The sequence below is a fragment of the Staurois parvus genome, unplaced genomic scaffold (genome assembly GCF_062004578.1).
Source record: "Staurois parvus isolate SC_StPar_1 unplaced genomic scaffold, SC_StPar_1.0 ptg000145l, whole genome shotgun sequence".
Taxonomy (NCBI): domain Eukaryota; kingdom Metazoa; phylum Chordata; class Amphibia; order Anura; family Ranidae; genus Staurois; species Staurois parvus.
The window spans coordinates 4,618,072-4,637,399 of NW_028317941.1; the positions used below are offsets into that span (position 1 = coordinate 4,618,072).

General features: G+C 42.0%; 1 protein-coding gene across 6 annotated transcripts in view; it reads left to right on the top strand.

Moving 5' to 3' along the window:
* COL16A1 (collagen type XVI alpha 1 chain) overlaps nucleotides 1-19,328 on the top strand; it is a 295,727-nt gene that overhangs the window by 60,656 nt on the left and 215,743 nt on the right. For all 6 annotated transcript variants that reach the window (XM_089673859.1, XM_089673860.1, XM_089673863.1 and 3 more), the window contains exons 4-7: nucleotides 3,308-3,425; nucleotides 12,616-12,739; nucleotides 18,496-18,771; nucleotides 18,876-18,956. In XM_089673859.1, coding sequence (XP_089529985.1) covers nucleotides 3,308-3,425; nucleotides 12,616-12,739; nucleotides 18,496-18,771; nucleotides 18,876-18,956 — 599 coding nt within the window. The remainder of the gene's footprint in view (nucleotides 1-3,307; nucleotides 3,426-12,615; nucleotides 12,740-18,495; nucleotides 18,772-18,875; nucleotides 18,957-19,328) is intronic.

The following is a 19,328-nucleotide window of genomic DNA, read 5'->3' on the forward strand; positions in this document are numbered from 1 at the left end:
TGCAAAGGAAGTGGAGAACAGTTCTAAGCAACAGTTCTCTAACGTAAAGGGCTTTCCTATGGGTCTCTGGGACAGTCCAAAGATGATGAAAGGTGGAGAATATCACAAGTTTACAGTGAGCCTGGTGTAACTGTATTAGTCTTAATAAAAAATGAAAAGGTACAAGTGACACATTTTGGGGGCTTATAACTTTCCCTTCATTAGGACTTGTGTAATGGCAGTAAAATAGAAATGACTAAAAAGTAAAATAAGGCTAGGATTAGCATACATGGCACGGCAGAAACCAGTTCGGCTGAACTGGCACCTGCTTTGCCTTGTATGCCTTGTAGTCCTAGACTCATTTAAGGCTACGTTCACACTAGCTTTGTCAGCAGGCGTCAAACAGGCATTTGGCGTTTTTAACGCTTCTCAAACGCCTATGAAAATTCTGCACATGGTAGCACACAGTGCTGTTCACACTGAAGTGTTAGCGTCGCGTCGCGGCAAAACTGACGCCTCATGTCCAGTCAGGAGGAGTTGAAGCCTCCCATTCAAGTCTATGGTGACACTTCTCAAACGCCTGGCAGGTGTTTGCGGAGCATTTGCAAGGTGGTTGCGGAGCGTTAATACCATTTAACTTCATTATAGGTGTTTGTGGTGCGGTTTTAACGCTTTGCAAACGCCTATCAAATGCCTCAAAAACGCGTATAGGGCGTTTGGGGAGCATTAAAAATGCTTCCCAAGCTCCTGTCTAACGCTATAGGGGCGTTTGGCAGGAGTTAGAAATAAAGTCAAGTGTGAACATAGCCTTACTGTGCAGTATTTCTTCTATTACTGCCATTACACAAGGCTTGATGAAGGGGGAGTTATAAGCCCCCCGTGTCGGCTGTACTTTTTCATTTTTTTATCCAGACTAATAAACCCATACTGGACTTACTGTAAACTTGTGGTGCTCTCCTCATCTGCATCTCCTTAGGGTAGCATGATGTGTTTATACAGATGTTATTTCTTGATACAAACAAAAAAGAGTCCTTGAACTAAAGTGACTGCAGTAAACATGTATTTACTGGTCAATCACAACTTCAAGTGATATTAAAGCCTTGTTTTTTTTTTTAAATAACAAACATGTCATACTTACCTGCTCTGTGCAATGGTTTTGCACAGAGCAGCCTTGATCCTCCTCTTCTTGGGTCCCCTGGGAGTGTGCCAGGCCCCTCCCTCCTGCACCCAAACAGGCTTGCTCCTGAGCCGCTGCTCTGCCTGTCCATTCACGCACATAGAAAGGCTCGGCTCTTCCCCCCACTCTCTCTTCATTGGCTCACCGCCTGTGATTGACAGGAGGCAAGTTGCCGGAGAGCCAAAGCTCTGGTGCACATCGCTGGATCGGGATGGGGATCAGGTATGTTTTATGTTGAGCTGGGGGGGCTGCTGCACACAGGTTTTATACCTTGAGGATTAGGAACTGATGTGAATGTACAATATATATGTAAAGCACTGTGTAAATTGATGGCACTATATAAGTACCTAAAATAAATAAATAAACTAAATAAATATATTCATGCATAGAATGCATGAAGGTTAAAAAAAACTTTGAGCCTTTACAACCACTTTAATCGCTTCCTGACCACCCTATAGCATAAATAATGCTACAGGGTGGCATGGGTGTGCAAAATCACGTATATATACATGATTTTGCAACCCTGGGTAGGGGGCGCGCGTGTGCTCTACCCACGCCGCCATTCGTGGCCACGGATGTCAATCACCGGGTCCCGGCCAGTGATTACTCGCCAGCGCCTGGTGATTGCCGAGCATCTCCAACAGGGAGAACTGTTTGTAAACAAAACAGTTCTCCTCCGTATCAGCTCATGCACACTGCTTTGGATGGCTATGGAGAGCACACCCATGCAAAGCAGTGTGCTTACAGTGAAGCACACGGACACAGCACTTAGTAAAACAGCACACAGTTAACCCTTTGAGCGCCCCTCATGGTAACCCCTTCCTGCCCAGTGCCATTAGTACAGTGTCAGTGCTTTTTTTAGCACTGATCACTGTATCGGTGTCACTGGGGATGTCAGTGACACCAAGTCAGTTCCCCCCAGTGTCAGAATGCCCGCAGCAGTCCTACCATAAGTCGCTGATCGCCGCCATTATTAGTATAAAAACAAAATTCCAGTATATATACCACCATTTGAAACGCTATAACTTTCACGTAAACCAATTAATTTACATGTTTTGGGATTTTTTTTTAGCAAAGACATGTAGCAGAATACATTTTGGCCTAAATTTATGATGAAATTTGATTTTTACCAGACATATTTAGCAGCAAAAAGTCAAAAATATAGTTTTTTTCTCAAAATTGTTGTTTTTTTTTTATAGCGCAAAAAATAAAAACCACACAGGTGATCAAATACCACCAAAGGGAAACTCAATTCGTGGTGAAAAAAGGATGTCAATTTCATTAGGGTGCAGTGTTGCATGACCGCGCAATTGTCATTTAATGTAACGCAGCGTCATAACGCAAAAAATGGCCTGGTCAGGAAGGGGGGTAAATCCTATGTGGTTAATAACTATGTAGTAATCATTTATAGCTCTAAAAACAACACACGCCATGGAGTATTTTGAACAAATTCCCATATCTTAAATATATATTTAACTATTGTATGAAAATATTTATAAGAAAGGTTGCAATTTGACTTGAATTATTTCATAGTAAACATAGTTGAGCGTTCCAGGAACATAAATATTTCTTATTACCTACTACATATTTTTTCCAGTTTACTATTAGCTTAAAGCTGTCCCCTTCCCCAAAAGCAGAATAGATGCTTTGGGACTGAAGCACTCATAAATGTAAGAGTATTCAGGAAAGCCCCACATTCCTTTATTCTGAACATCTCAACATTAATATTTATATTTAATGTCCGTTTTTCAATATTTTCCATTTCTACGACTTTGTCAGGAAGGTAATTTCCTTACAGCCAAGTACATAATTTGTATACAGGAAACTTTTAAATGCAATTTGTTTTGCTTTCTGACGCTGCCTTGTGTACGTTAGGGGAGCGTTCCTTGAAACATTGATAGATAGGAGTAATATTATGAGATGGGAACAGAGTTGTCTTGACATGTATGCCCTGCAGAGAGACATTAATTTGTTTTAGTAATGTTAGCAGAGGCATACTGATTGTGAGTCAGCACATAAAACTAGACACCAAAATGACAACAGTTTGAGGCTTACTAGGTTTCCTTTTTAAGGAAATTGGTTTTTTTTAAGCAAGACAAGTGCTAAAATATTGATAAATGGAAGAAATCTTTTTTTTTTCCTTTCTTCCAGGCTTCAATTTGATCAGGAGGTTTTCTCTTCAGAAAATGAGCTCTGTAAAGAAGATTCGGAACCCCAGAGGACCTGTGATCATGCGGTTAGGAGGGGCCAGGCTCGTGGAGCAGACAGTGTGAGTGCCACATAATATTCAATATTATCTTCTACTGTGAAACGCAGCAGGTATTCAAAGAAGTCCCAGGGTAGATTTATTAGTCTTGTTTAATGATCAATTAAACTTTGTACACCTACAACATTTGAAAGAGTTTTAATCATGCCCCACCTCTTACTCTCCCGAGTGATATGGCAGCCTTGTATGATTGATATTCTGTAGGTGCATACCCTGCAGGCAGCTATTTCGGCATCTCGTAAAACCCTTGCTAATCCTGAAATGTGATCCTCGAGAGAAGTATCAGACTAGGCACCTCTCCAACACATTACACAATGGAGAACTGCATGCGTTTTCATTTTTTTAAAATTTTGGAATACTTCCCAGATGATCCTGGATTGGATGCATAAAGAATCTAAAAAGTCCACATTGTTAAAAAAAAAACTTTTTTTGCTGGGGTGGGCATGGAGCGTATTGATTTAAGTGATGTCGCCATGCAAATGGCGGATGACATAATGAATTAAAAAAAAAATCTGCGTTATCATAAGACATTATAATATGCCATATTGACAGGACTATTTTCTGAATGTGAGCATCGTTTTTCAGTCTACTCTCTTGACATCCATATAATTGTTGACATAATGTAAGCAGCAACTATTAAATGCTCAAATATACATCTGTAGCAATTTTTTCTAATGCGTATGTTGAAGCTCTGAGATGAGTTAGGGTAGAGAATGCATAAGAGTTCGATAATGTCTGCTTTTAATAGCCTTCTTAGAACAAGAGGTGGAAGGGCTAAGTGTGCCCTGTAAGCGTCCATATATTTCTGAGGTTAATTCAGGACACATCGTGGCGCTATGGGATTGAGCCATAAAAGTGACTTTCTTGCTTGTATTTACTCTGCGAATCCACAATGGCCTGAGGTCTTGTTCAAAAAGACTTTGTTATTATAATAATCAAGGTACTGTCACACACGATCAACCCTTTCATGGCCAAGAGTGACGATATTAAATTAGAAAATTCCCCACAGGCTGGAGGCCTAGTTAGTGCCAAGTTCTCTTTTGGCATCATAATGAGATTGCAAGTATAATTAGTTATTCTCTGAGCTGTAATTAAACCACCAACCTTGACTACCCGTTCCAATAAAATGACAGCGTTGTGCAAACTGTCTGCACTTTTCTTGTTTTATATCTCACTTTTCATTTTTTTTTAAGAAGAAGTTTGATCTGTTAATGGATATTCAGTGGAGACCTGCAACAATAAATCTCAGTAGAACACACACTTCTGAACATGTGGATTAAAGTTGCTTCCACAAGAGATATGTTATTAGTCGCCATTTGCCTTTTACCTCTCTCACTGCTTTATGCGTCTAGGAGTGTTGGAAAGACTTGCACAATCTGGCACTAGCATACTTTTTTAATGCTTTGATTTATTTGATGTAAAGTATGTGTTGAGCTGCCATAAGTCTAAAGTGGTTAGGACAAAAATTAGATGCAGTCTTAATAGGTATACTTAACCCCTTCTCACCCATCCCTGGCATCCCTTTAATAGGGTCTTTACATTCGGAGGGGGATAGGAAGCATCAGTGATCATGGGATTGCCATGAGTGGCTGTCACAGTGATCAGGAGCCAGTCCCGCTAGCTACTGATTGTTAGTTCGAGAGCTGCGTGCTAGGAGAGTGCAGTGAGACATCAGTCGTCTAGTGATCAAGTGTAGTATCTGTTCTTATCAGTGTCCAGCAGGGGTGCTCCACGGTCATTCTAGCTTTGTGGGGATGACTGGTTGTATAGTACCCCTGCTGGTATGATGGGGGTCCTGATGGTTAATACGGGGGGAACAGAAACCGTGGTGCCCATTGGAGTTGGGGCCCGGGAGTAAATCCCCTTTGGAACGCCAGAGGGGCCCAGTACCTCCTGATTTGGGCGGATCTACCTTGTGTGGCCAGGGGCCGGGAAGGCAGAAAGTCCGCAAACCAGTGCCCCCTGAGTGGTCGCCTCAGGGGTGCTCTTAGTAGCACTGGGTGTGGGACCGCACAGTGTGAAAAGGCACATGGCCACTGTGTTTACTACTTTTTCTGCACAGCGCCCTCAGGACAAGGCCTTTTGGCTAAGTTCGGGGCAATTTTTGCTACAGGCCTCAGGGCCTGGTCTGTGCACAATTTGGCACGACCACTTTTTTATTTTTTATTTATTTAATTTATTTACTCTCCCACGTTTTGTCACTTTCACTCTTATGTGTGTGTTTTATTTCCTCACAGGATGGAGGGTGTGGGTCCTCGAGCCTGCCCTGAAGTCTAGAGGGAGGATGTGTGGCCTTTTGGTTCCTTCCTCCCCTGTCCCTAGGGGGTTTTCTCTTCGGGAGAACCCCCTGGCCAAGTACTGAGTGGCTGACTTCAGCTGGCCACAAGGAACGGTGGTCCGCCAGGCCTTTTGGCTAGGTGGACCAAATGGGAACCTTGTCCCTGTCAGGAACTTCGTGCCCCGGGGGATCAGGGTAGAGGTCCATCCCCTTCGGGGGAAGGACAAAGCACACCCCTAAGTGCACTTTTTCGTGTGGTGTTTTGCACTTGCACTTTTTTTGTGAACACTTACGGGTTTTTCGTATGTTTGCGGACTTAAAAAAAAAAAAAAATCAGACGTCCAGTGATGTGCGGCATGTGGCTGTTAAAACCCACCTTTTTGCTGCCGCACATGTGTTACATGAGCAACAGCAGTTTTTTTAAAGTGTATTTCAAGCAAAAAAATGCTTTTTCCAGTTGTGGGTAGAATGGAGGAGCCTGAAGCCAGCCAAAGACAGATCGATTCTTGGCAGGTTCAGCAGGGACTGCCCAAGATTTTATCCATCTATGGGCAGGCTGGTTGTATTGAAATCGATCCATCGATTGACTTCAGTACAACCAGCCTGTCAGATTTTTTTTATGTGATCACTTCAGGCAGCTATAGCCATCACCAATGGTCATTGTGTTCTGCTCGCAGGGAAGGCTCAACACCGGCAGTACATAATAGCTCTGCAGGAGCATTCCCCCTATCAACACTGACTGTGTTGGGCTGCATTAGAATACCTGTCAGATTTGCAAGCCAGGCCAAAGACGGGTCAAATCTTGGCCGGTTTAGCAGGGACTTCCCAAGATTTTATCCATCTATGGGCAGGCTGGTTGTATTGAAATCGATCCATCGATTGACTTCAGTACAACCAGCCTGTCAGATTTTTTTTTCATGTGATCACCGCAGGTGGTTATAGTCGACAGCAGTGATCATTGTGTTCTGTCAGCAGGGAAGGCTCCCCACCGACAGAACATACAGTGCATTGAAAAAATAATCATACCCCTTGAAATTTTCCACATTTTGTCATGTTACAACCAAAAACGTAAATGTATTTTATTGGGATTTTATGTGATAGACCAACACAATGTGGCACGTAGAAGGAAAATTATAAATTGTTTTCAAAATTTTTCACAAATAAATATCTCAAAAGTGTGCCGTGTATGGCATACATTTGAATTCAGCTCCATTTACTCTGATACAGCTAATTAAAATCTAGTGGAACCGATTGCCTGCAGAAGTCACCTAATTAGTAAATAGAATCCACCTGTGTGTATTTTAATCTCAGTATAAATATAGTTGTTCTGTGAAGCCCTCAGAGGTTTGTTAGAGAACAGCAGTGAACAAACAGCACCATGAAGGCAAAAAAACACACCAGACCGGCCAGGGATAAAGTTGTGGAGAAGTTTAAAGCAGGGTTAGATTCTAAAAAAATATCCCAAGTTTTGAACATCTCACAGAGCACTGTTCAATCCATCATCCGAAAATGGTAAGAGTATGGCACAACTGCAAACCTACCAAGACATGGCCGTCCACCTAAACTAACAGGCCGGGCAAGGAGAGCATTCATCAGAGATGCAGCCAAGAGGCCCATGGTAACTCTGGAGGAGCTGCAGAGATCCACAGCTCAGGTGGGAGAATCTGTCCACAGGATGACTATTAGTCATGCACTTCACAATCTGGCCTTTATGGAAGAGTGGCAAGAAGAAAGCCATTGTTGAAAGAAAGTCATAAGAAGTCCCGTTTGCTAGCAGCCATGTGGGAGACACAGCAAACATGTGGAAGAAGGTGCTCTGGTCAGATGAGACCAAAATTTTACTTTTTGGCCTAAAAGCAAAACACTATGTGTGGGGGAAAACTAACACTGCACTTCACCCTGGACACACCATCTCCACTGTGAAACATGGTGGTGGCAGCATCATGTTGTGGGGATGCTTTTTTTCAGCAGGGGCAGGGAAGCTGGTCAGAGTTGATGGGAAGATGGATGGAGCCAAATACAGGGCAATCTTAGAAGAAAACCTGTTAGAGCCTGCAAAAGACTTGAGACTGGTACAGAGGTTCACCTTCCAGCAGGCCAATGACCTTAAACATACAGTCACAACTGCAATGGAATGGTTTAGACCAAAGCATATTCATGTGTTAGAATGGTGCAGTCTAAGTCCAGACCTAAATCCAATTGAGAATCAGTGGAAAGACTTGAAAATTGCTGTTCACAGACGCTCTCCATCCAATCTGACAGAGCTTGAGCTGTTTTGCAAAGAAGAATGGGCAAAAATGTCCCTCTCTAGATGTGCAAAGCTGGTAGAGACATCCCCAAAGACTTACAGCTGCAGTGAACGGTGGCTCTACAAAGTATTGACTCGGGGGCTGAATACAAATAACCACCACACTTTTCACATATTTATTTGTAAAGAATTTTGAAAACCATTTATCATTTTCCTTCCACTTCACAATTGTGTGCCACTTTGTGTTGGTCTATCACAAAAAATCCCAATAAAATACGTTTAAGTTTTTGGTTGTAACATGCAAAATGTGGAAAATTTCAAGGGGTATGAATACTTTATCAAAGCATTGTAATAGCTCTGCAGGAGTGCTCCCCCTATCTACACTGACTGTGTTGATAGGGGAATCAAGCAATTTTGTTTCCTTCCACTACAGAAATTTGCATAATCTATGGGCTGCATTAGAATACCTGTCAGATTTTTACTGACACCCAAAGTTCTGTTGGAAATATTTGACGTCACTTCCTATCCTGCTGACAACAGATTTGCGAGACAGGAAGTGAGGGAAAATTTGCAACAGGGACACAGAAAGCAAAAAATCTCAACAATTCAGGAAGGACTTGAAAGCAAAACCAGATTAAAGAAAATTACTCTATCCAAAAATAAAAATATGTCTGGACAGAAGAGCAGAGGAGAATTAAAACTTCTGTTTTATTTCTTGTTGTTAGTGTCCCCATAATGGAAGATTTTCACTTCACTTCCTGTTTGGTTACTGGGACTGTATGTGAGAAGAGATCTCCCTAGTGGGGACACAAACTGCAACAAAAATCGGGTGCAATGTTGTAACTTTTACTATTAAAAAAGTGTTTTCATCTGCTAAAGAGATCCTGCTCACTTCACTGGTGTGAATACAAGTGAGGGGCCATTTTCCCAGTGGAGCTCCCATGCACCCTGTTGCACTATCATGCTTTACCACAGCACACAGCAACAGGGTAAATGCATTCATGTGACCTGGTGTCAATCATTCTGAATGGCATCCCAATGTAACTTGTGCATGTGTGTGTGTTGCCATGCAGTGCACTGCCAAAAAATGATGCAAGAACAATTGCAAGGCAGTGCACTGTAAACATATGTCATGTCAGTGTGTTGTCTGCGCTGCACTGCAGTACCAATCCATTGGTCATGTGGGTTGGGGTGCTATTTAGAATGAATGATATCGCATTGTACCAATGCATTATGCACGGCAGTAAAGCAGTAGTAAGGCACATGATCAGGGGCGGACTGACAACTCATGGGGCCCCCGGGCAATAGGGGATCATGGGGCCCTTGTGTCCTTGCCCAAACTCAAAAAAGCCAATGAAACAGGTACCAGGGGCATCTCATGGGGCCCCCTACTGACCCCCGGCCCTCGGGCAGTGCCCGAGTTTCCAAATGGTCAGTCCGCCCCTGCACATGATACAGTAACATACGCATGCCTGCTGGTGTAAATGATCCTATTTGTAACTTTTCCGGAGTTTGCTCAGTACTAGAATATGTTTCTTGGAATAACACTTTACGGGCCAGTTCACACTACAACAATGCACTCCAGATCAGGGGCGGACGGACAACTCATGGGACCCCCGGGCAATAGGGGATTATGGGGCCCCTGTGTCCTTGCCCAAACTCAAAAAAGCCTATGAAAAAGATACCAGGGGCATCTCATGGGGCCCCCTACTGACCCCGGGCCCTTGGGCAGTGCCCGAGTTTCCAAATGGTCAGTCCGCCCCTGCACATGATACAGTAACATACGCATGCCTGCTGGTGTAAATGATCCTATTTGTAACTTTTCCGGAGTTTGCTCAGTACTAGAATATGTTTCTTGGAATAACACTTTAAGGGCCAGTTCACACTACAACAATGCACTCCAGATCAGGGGCGGACGGACAACTCATGGGACCCCCGGGCAATAGGGGATTATGGGGCCCCTGTGTCCTTGCCCAAACTCAAAAAAGCCTATGAAAAAGATACCAGGGGCATCTCATGGGGCCCCCTACTGACCCCGGGCCCTTGGGCAGTGCCCGAGTTTCCAAATGGTCAGTCCGCCCCTGCTCCAGATGCATTCCGGATACATTTTTGCTTACAGTTCACACCACACGCAGTTCCGGTGCAGTTTTGATGCAGTTTGTTATGTTCTGGTATGGTTCTGTGCATAAAAAATGCAGCATTTTTTCTGCACTGGAAACTGACTGGACTGGTGTGAACTAGGGCCATTAGAATACATGGAAAACACTGTGCATGCATTTTTGATGCAGAATAAAAATGCACTGGACTGCATCTAGTGTAAACTAGCCCTAAAATTTTAATTTGTTACAGTGGGGTTGATTTGCTAAAACTGGAGAGTGCAACATCTGGTGCAGCTCTGCATAGTAACCAATCAGCTTCCAGGTTTTATTCCAGGTTTTTTCTTAAAAGTGTTACTAAACCCAGGACCCTGCATTCACTCTATCTGGTCTCCCACAGTACACAGAACATGGAAATGCAATTATTTTAGTAAATATAAATAGCTAAATACCTTTTCTCATCAGCAGTTAGATCAGTCCTGTGTCAGTGTGTCAGTATCAGTGTTCAGCAGAGCACTGGTTAAAGCTTGTAGGAGGAGTTTTCTTTCTCCTCTAGGAGGATGCAGAACCCCTGACTTCTGTCTGGACAGTGCTGATTGACCTTTTGCTGATCACATGCATTCTCCCAAGGGAAAAAAAAACCTCTCTAGCAATTCACACTAAATTGAGCATGTGCAGAACGGCTATGGGTTCAGTCTGTCTTATCAGCCTGGACATTTGAACAAGAGGAGGGGCAGAGAAGTCAGCCTTTTTACACAATGCAGAGGATTAACCCCTTAGTGAGTATAACAAGCATGCTGTACTGCATTTAATTGAACAAGCTGAAGTTAGAAGCTGATTGGTTTCTATGCAGAGCTGCACCAGAGTTTGCATTCGCTAGTTTTAGTATTTCAACCCCATAGTGTGAATAAAACAAATATATACCTTAATATTGTGTCTTGTGTTTTTATGTATGTACCTTAATGCACATTCATATTACATACAAGAGGTTGCAAACTTCTATGTGTGTTCTTTAGCCACTTGCCCTCCAGAGGATTTACCCCCCTTCCTGACCAGATCATTTTTTTGTACAACGCTGCGTTACTTTAACTGACAATTGTGCGGTCATGCAATGCCACACCCAGATGAAATGTATGTCCTTTTTTTCCTACAAATAGAGCTTTCTTTCGGTGGTATTTGATCACCTGTGTATTTTTTATTTTTTGCGCAATATATATTCTGACACTGGGGGGACAAACTTGGTGTCATTGACATGCCCAGTGACACCAATACAGTGATCAGTGCTAAAAAAAATCAGCACTGACACTGTACTAATGACACTGGGCAGGAAGGGGTTAATGTGAGGGGTGATCAAGGGGTTAACTGTGTGTAGGGAGTGTTTCGCTAGGGGGAGGGGGGGTGCTTCACTGTAAGCACACTGATCGGGATGGCTCTGCTGTGCAGAGCCATCCTGAGCAGTGTACCCAAGCTGACAGGGAGTTAATCACCGGCTCTCGCGCGCCCCTACCCCCAGTGTGACCAAGCTGACAGGGAGGAAGACTGTTTGTAAACAAAACAGTTTCTTCCCCGTCGTTGATTTTCGGTAATGACCAGGCACCGGCAGTTAATCACCGGCTCTCGCACGCCCCCTACCCACGTATATATACAGTACGTAATTTTGTGCACCCGTGCCACCGTGTAGCAATATATCTGCTATACAGTGGCGATTATGCTGTTAAACAATACACAATATACATAGTGTTCATATACATAAATGGACATTGTATATATTGTGCAACACTTGTTCTAGGTCATAGCATATTGTATAACACCAGCATTGCAATAGCAATGCTAACAATAGTTAATATTGACAATGTAAGCTTACTTGAAAATTCTCCTTTCATGTTGTAAGTTCTCCCTATCTGCAGGCCATTTTTTTTTCTGCAACTTCCCGGCTTCCCAGCATGCTTTGCAGTTTCATCTCTGCTGTTTACTTTCAATTTCTAAGAACTACATATCCCATGGTACATTGCTTCCTGTAAGCAGTGATCCCTGTACTGACTCCACCTCCTGAAACTCCTCCTCTCATAGTTCTCACCTCTGTAGTTCAGAAGGCAGGCTCTGTGAAACGTATGACACAGCAGTGCCTTCTCACAGGACATAGCGCGAACATGTCACAGAGTTCAAGGAAATGAATGTGTGGGGATCTTCACAAAGTATTTTTTCAAACTTTAAGATCCTTCAGATTAATAAGAGTAGACTAGAAATAACTGAAATACCATGTAGAAATGAATCGATGATTTTACATTTTGATTATAGATACACTTTAAATGGCACAAATGAATGTTTGCAATCTCTTATATGAAATATGAATGTGCATTAAGGTGTATATACACAAAAACACAGGACACTGTACTAGGGTCTACATGTGTAAACACAAGGCTGCACGCTGCTTCTGCACAGGGTAAAATCAACTTTATTCTTCCAGGACAAAGAACACTGCACCCAAAACTGATACCTAATGTTCAAATCTTCAGGGATATTGTAATTTCTTCCCAATATTAAGAAGTAACCTTTGGTGTCTCATCTCAGACAGGTGTTTCCTCTCGGGTTGCCTGATGAATTCACACTAGTGATGACCCTATTACTAAAGAAGCAGACAACAGATGAAGACTGGTACCTCTTTCAAATAAGTGACCGAATGGGATACCCACAGGTAAGAGACATCCTTCCCCTTTGGTTTTTGTAAAAGCCAATACCACTGATATTTAAATACACCATATTGCCAACAGTATTGGGACGCCTGCCTTTACACGCACACGAACTTTAATGGCATCCCAGTCTTAGTCCGTAGGGAATGTTTGACCATTCTTCCAGAAGCGCATTTGTGAGGTCAGGCTCTGATGTCAGATGAGAAGGTATTCTATCGGGTTGAGGTCAGGACTCTGTTCAGGTCAGTCAAGTTCTTCCACCCCAAACACGCTCATCCATGTTTTTATGGATCTTGCTTTGTGCACTGGTGCACAGTCATGTTGGAACAGGAAGGGGCCATCTCCAAACTGTTCCCACAAAGTTGGGAGCATGAAATTGTCCAAAATGTCTCGGTATGCTGACGCCTTCAGAGTTCCCTTCACTGGAACTATGGGACCAAGCCCAACCTCTGAAAACAACCCCACACCATAACCCCCTACCACCAAATTTTACACTTGACACAATGCAGTCAGACAAATAGTCAAGCAACCGCCAAACCCAGACACGTCCATCAGATTGCCATGCTTTGTCCCTCTAGAGAACATGTCTCCACTGCTCTAGAGTCTAGTGGTGGCGTACTTTACACCACTACATGTGACGTTTGCATTGCACTTGGTGATGTAAGGCTTGGATGCAGCTGCTAGGCTATGGAAACCCATTCCATGAAGCTCTCTATACACTGTTGTGTTAATCTGAAGGCCACATGAAGTTTGGAGGGCTTTAGCTATTTTAAATGCCTACCACTTTGTTGCTGAATTGCTGTTGTTCCCAGATGCTTCCACTTTGTTATAATACCACTAACAGTTGGTTGTGGAATATTTAGCAGCAAGAAAATTTCACGGATGGACTTATTGCACAGGTGGCAACCTGTCACGGTACCACGCTTGAATTCACTGAGCTCCTGAGAGCGACCCATTCTTTCACAAATGTTTTTAGAAGCAGTCTGCATGCCTAGGGGCTTGATACTAAACATCTATGGCCATGAAGGAGATTGAAACACCTGAATCCAATGATTTGGGGGGGGGGGGGTGTCCCAATACTTTTGGCACTATATTGTATCTAAATACAGTACTATACAGGAAAAATAGTATTTTTAAAATATTTTTTACGTGTTCACATGAATGTTTTCTGCCTAAAGCTGAACTCCAAGCACATATAAAAAGTGTAATGCATTTATGTATTTCTTAAAGTGATTGTAAAGGTGCTTTGTTTTTCCTAAAATACCAAACATGTCATACTTACCTGCTCATTGCAGCTCTGATCCTCCCTCCCAGGCCAGAGTCTTGGCTCTGACTGCCTAGGCGGTCAGAGCAGAAGTTCTGAACCCACCCTACACACACATAAACACACACCCTACTGGGACACATCACAGGTCCCAGGAGGCTGCGGGATTATTCACAAGACACTGCAAGGCTCACACTTGCGCAGTGGGAAGCCAGCTGTGAAGCCACAAGGAGTCACATCCGGCTTTCCACAGTTAATATTCCGACTCGAAGAATCAGCTTTGGTGAGGACAGAGCTGGAACCTTGGACAGGTAAGTTTGTGTTTTTTAAAAGTCAGCAGCTACACTATTTGTAGCTGCTAACTTTTAATTTTTTTGATCCTCTTTAAGCATCGCTATGGCCCTCAAACACACAGCTGTTTTGAATATTTCCTTGTGACATATCACAGGATGGTAAGCCAGCGTGAACTGAAGTAAAATAGATAATATTGATCCCTACATGAAACACGTTATTAACATTAAATGACATTTTTCCTATTGATGGACCAGAAATAGAACAAATAATTATGGCTCAGCACCAATTTGAAAAATGTCAACCCACTGAATCTTAATTTTAGATCCAGTTCAAGCTTTGTACATGAAGATGTTGAAGTGGTTGTAAACCTCAGAAACTACATATGAGCAATGCATATCCCTCTATAGTGTGTATTTGTCTCAATTAAGAGTACTAAGTGTCATTTCTGCCTGCTGCTTTTCCTCTGCTATCAACATGAATCACTTTTGACAGGTTTTCCTGACACCAAGAAAAAAATGGTGACAGGGGAGGGGGTTTCAGCGTATTTACAGCCTCAGCTCTGTTTCTGTGAGCTGTGTGGAGGGAGGTGTGTCTCTTTACTCCAATCAACTGTCAGAGTTCTCCTCACTGAGCTTGCAGTGTTGCATTTCAGCTTTCTGGCCCCTTTTTCTGAATTCTCAGACAACCTTTATACATTCAGTACTCTGAACAGATGTAGAGAAGACAAGACTGCAGATAGACAGGTACAGCTTATGAAAGAGGATTTGTTTTATCAGACCAGTCACTTCACTGGGCAAATGTACAGGTTTACAACCACTTTAACACCACATGGGTCATCCCCATTGTGGTTGCTGAAAGGATAGCTGGGCTTATTGAGACTATTGGATTGAAAGAAAATATGTATGATTCCTATAACATCGTAACAGGTTTTAGCTCTTTTTTTGTACACTGCACTTGAAAAATGACAAATGGTCTAGTCACTAGTGCACATCACTGGATCAAGTTTGGGCTCAGATAGGTATTAAGGGGGCTGGGGGGCCGCTGCACACAGGAGGTTTTTTACTTTCATGCATAAAATGCATGAAGGTAAAAAACCTTCAGTCTTTAGAACCACTTTAAGATGTGTACCACTTCAGCTCTCACCTATGTACCAATATGGATCAGACCATCATTTTTGCAATTGGCCTGTTTATTAAGCAATAATGTCTTCACGTAAGATAACACAGAGATACATGTATCAGTTTTTAGGACAAACATAGCTTTCTGTTGGTGAAGTAGTCTTGCAAAAATTATTTATGTAAGCAATCCACAGAAAAAGAATGTAACAAAACTAAAAAGTGCCTTTTTTTGCTATTTTAATCAGTGTTTGTAAAAAAGAAAAAAAAACTATGGTTAATGTAGATAAAAAGTAAAAATGTATATTATTTATCCTGTTCAAAAGTAAACTAAAAGTAGGAATGAATCAAAGGCTTTTTTTCCAGTTATGTGTTTTTAAGCAACATTATATTAACAAACAAAATGGACCACAAATGTTGGGGGGGACTAAATAAATAATGGTTAGCAAAAGAGAAATAAAAAAATCATCATGAAAAAAAGTTAAGGGGAGAAGGGGAAAGAAAGCGTTCATTAGGACTGATTAGGGTAAGTCTTAGGGCTCGTTCACACTTGACTGTTTTACCAATGCTTGCCAAATGCCCCTATTGCATTTGGCAAGCGTTGGTCTGGCGTTTGCGGAGCGTTTTTTAACGCTTCGCAAACGCCACATGCGCGGTTTAGCGGTGGTTGCTAGGCGTTTGCCGAGCGTTAAAAACGCCCCACAAACGCCTATAATGAAGTTTAAATGGTGTTACCGCTCCGCAAACGCCCTGCAACCGTGTCACAACCGCACCACAGACACTGGCTGGGCGTTTGCGGAGCGGCACCATAGACTAGAATAGGAGGCTTCAATGCCTCCTGACTCGACCAGAGGCGTCCATTTTGCCACAACGCGACGCTATCGCTCCAGTTAGAACAGCACCATGTGCTACAATGTACAGAATTGTCCGATGCGTTTGGGAAGCGGTAAAAACGGTTCCCAAACGCCTCTCTGCTGCCTGCACACAACGCTAGTGTGAACGTAGCCTAAGGCCCCATGCACGCTGGACTTTTTTACAGCTGCTGTTTTTGGCTTTTGGCATCTTTATTCTACAGCCAGTAAATTCCCCAGCATGTTATCCTATGTGTCCATGCACACATAGGCTTTATTCAGCATTTTTTTGGCAGGGGCGTTCTTTGGCTGGAAAAAAACCCAGAATTAGTGGATTTCTAGAAGAGTTTTTTAGCTGTAAAAATGCTGTAATGCTGGTAAAAGCGTTAAAACGCTGCAAACCAGTGATTTTAAGTCTTTCTTTAGCCATTTTTTTTCTTTTTTGTAAAAAACACTAATGCGAAAAACATGGTCAAAAGCAGCAAAACACAACTAAATGCTAATGCAAAAACGCTAAAAAATGCTGCAACACTCACATTTTTAATGCAACTTGCACAGCTATCGGTACCAGTGTTTTTAAAATGCTCAGTGTGCATGAGGCCCTAGTATGATTTTTATTGTAGGATTACTTTGGTCCAGTTTATACCAATGTAGCTATGCATATCTCACCTGAGCGATCCCTGTGTAAGGTGGAAATCACTATAGCAGTTACAAAGTTATTTATAAATGAAACAAAGGCTTTTCTTTCCAGTCGTGTGTTTTCTAAGCAACATTATATTACCAAACAAAAGGAACAAAAAAATAAGAAAAAAAGCCTACAGTAAATAAACAATGATTAGAAAAATAAATATTAAAAAAAAACATAATTAGGGGAGACCAATCCATGTGGATAGTGACAATTATTTTTTGGATCTACTATAGTACATTTCAGCTTTATGGGGATTGCTCGGGTATGAAATATGCATATAAAAAAATACAAACCATAGCTAGAATTCAGCTTTAAGAAAAATATTTTTTTTTTACTTGTCAAATTACTTTTAGGTTTCATTCACATGAGTGAAGTGCATCATACAGTGTGAAATGACCATTTATTTATATGGCTGCCATTCAGAGGCGGACCAGCAGTGTTGAATACACATTGTGTTTGGGCCACTTACCCACCCATCCACGCCTGTCAAATTAGGATAAGCAGCTGTGTACATATAGCTCCCCATCTGCTTAGTTACATAGACTGCCTGCACACAGCTGCAAAAACAAATGGCCAGTTCACGCTGTACAGGTCACAACGCCTGTGTGAATGAGACCTAAGTGATATCATATACAGAGCCAAGTGCTGTAAGAGGACCTTCCATTCCCCTCTTATGTATCTGTGTACGTATACAGAAGAGGTAGAATGAACTGTGACCCTTGTGCCCAAACAGTGCTGATTGATGCTATCCTGGTCACATGACCCCCAAGAAACAAAAAAAGTCTTTATTGATGCAGTAGAAAAATATAGATTTAACATCACATCCATATATACAATGATCAGACAATTACATATCTGAAATCCAAGCTTTGTCATTATTCAGCAAAAGCATGGTGTGGGTGGAGCTACACACCCATGATAATATATTTCCCTATCCTACCCTCTGTATATTTTGCTAGTTAGTGGGCATCATGGAGGAGGGAGGATGTGGGCTATCATTCATTACCTGCATATACACCCACCCCGCGTATAATGTCACAGTTATGTGACCTGCACAGCTCTGATCACAGAAGAAATGTCCTGAATTGAAACAGATAAAACAGAGCATGCTCATTGCTGCCACCACTGTTCTGCAGTATCAGCAGCTGAATTGGGGACAGTGAAAGAAGGGAGGATCAGAGACTGGCAGGAACAACCAGGTTTTTCTTTACACAATGCTGAGGATGAACCCCTTAGGTGCCACAGTGAAGATGACAAGGATGCAATACTGCATATACAGACAGATTTTATTCTTGAGGGTTTAGTGACACTTTAAGGCTCTCATGGAAGTTGTGTAGTTGATTGCCTGAGCTCAGGACTGATAATGCACATTCCACCTGGGCTGCCAGAGGTGAGAAAAATCATAAGTTAACAATGCTTTTTGTTTTCTTGCATGTTATCATGACAGACCTTTATTTATATGACCACATAAGATGCTTTTGTGAATAAAATAAGTAATAACAAAATAAAATAATTATTACACTCACTATACTATATATCTACTTCACAGATATCTTTATCAGTCAATGGAAAAGACAGAAGTCTGGATTTTCAAGCTAAAGGCCAGGATAAAGACTTTGTTGGTTGCACATTCACTGGACAAGGAGTATATTCCTTATTTGACAATGCATGGCACAAGATAGTGCTGAGTGTACAAGAGAGGGTTGTGTCTATTCACATTGACTGTAGCTACATATCCAGCAAACCTATTGAGCCCAGGGGTGCTGTATCCAGTGAAGGGTATACTTTCATTGGGTTGGACATGGTGACTGGATCCCCAGTACACGTAAGTCTCAAATTTAAAGCAACATACTGTATATATTTTTATGAACTGTTTACATTAATTTTTGCATTTTAATTATTTTTATTGTTTTGTTTTTTTTCTTACAGTTTGACATCCAAAAATGTGTTATATATTGTGATACCCAAATGGCTATGCAGGAGGGCTGCTGTGAGATCCTTCCTTCCGGGGTAAATATACATCCTCTTAACTTTTTATTGAGTGGTTAAACCTATCACCAGTTGTTTACTAATACCATTTTATTATCATGAATGGCCAGACAAACTAGCATTAGTTTAATACGTCTGATGTACATTTATCAGGTATAAAAACAAAGCTTTTTTCTTGTAGGTCAGATGAAAGAGAGAAACCGCCAGGCATTTCATAGCCTCGCTTTTGCCCGGCTATGAACCAATGTTTAGATAACACAATGGGGTTGATTTACTAAAGGCATATAGATTGTGCACTTTGGAAAGTGCAGTTGCACTCTGCAAGAGCAGTTGCTCCAGAGCTTAGTAAATGAGCAGAAGCTCTGCTGACTTTCATCATCCAATCATGTGCAA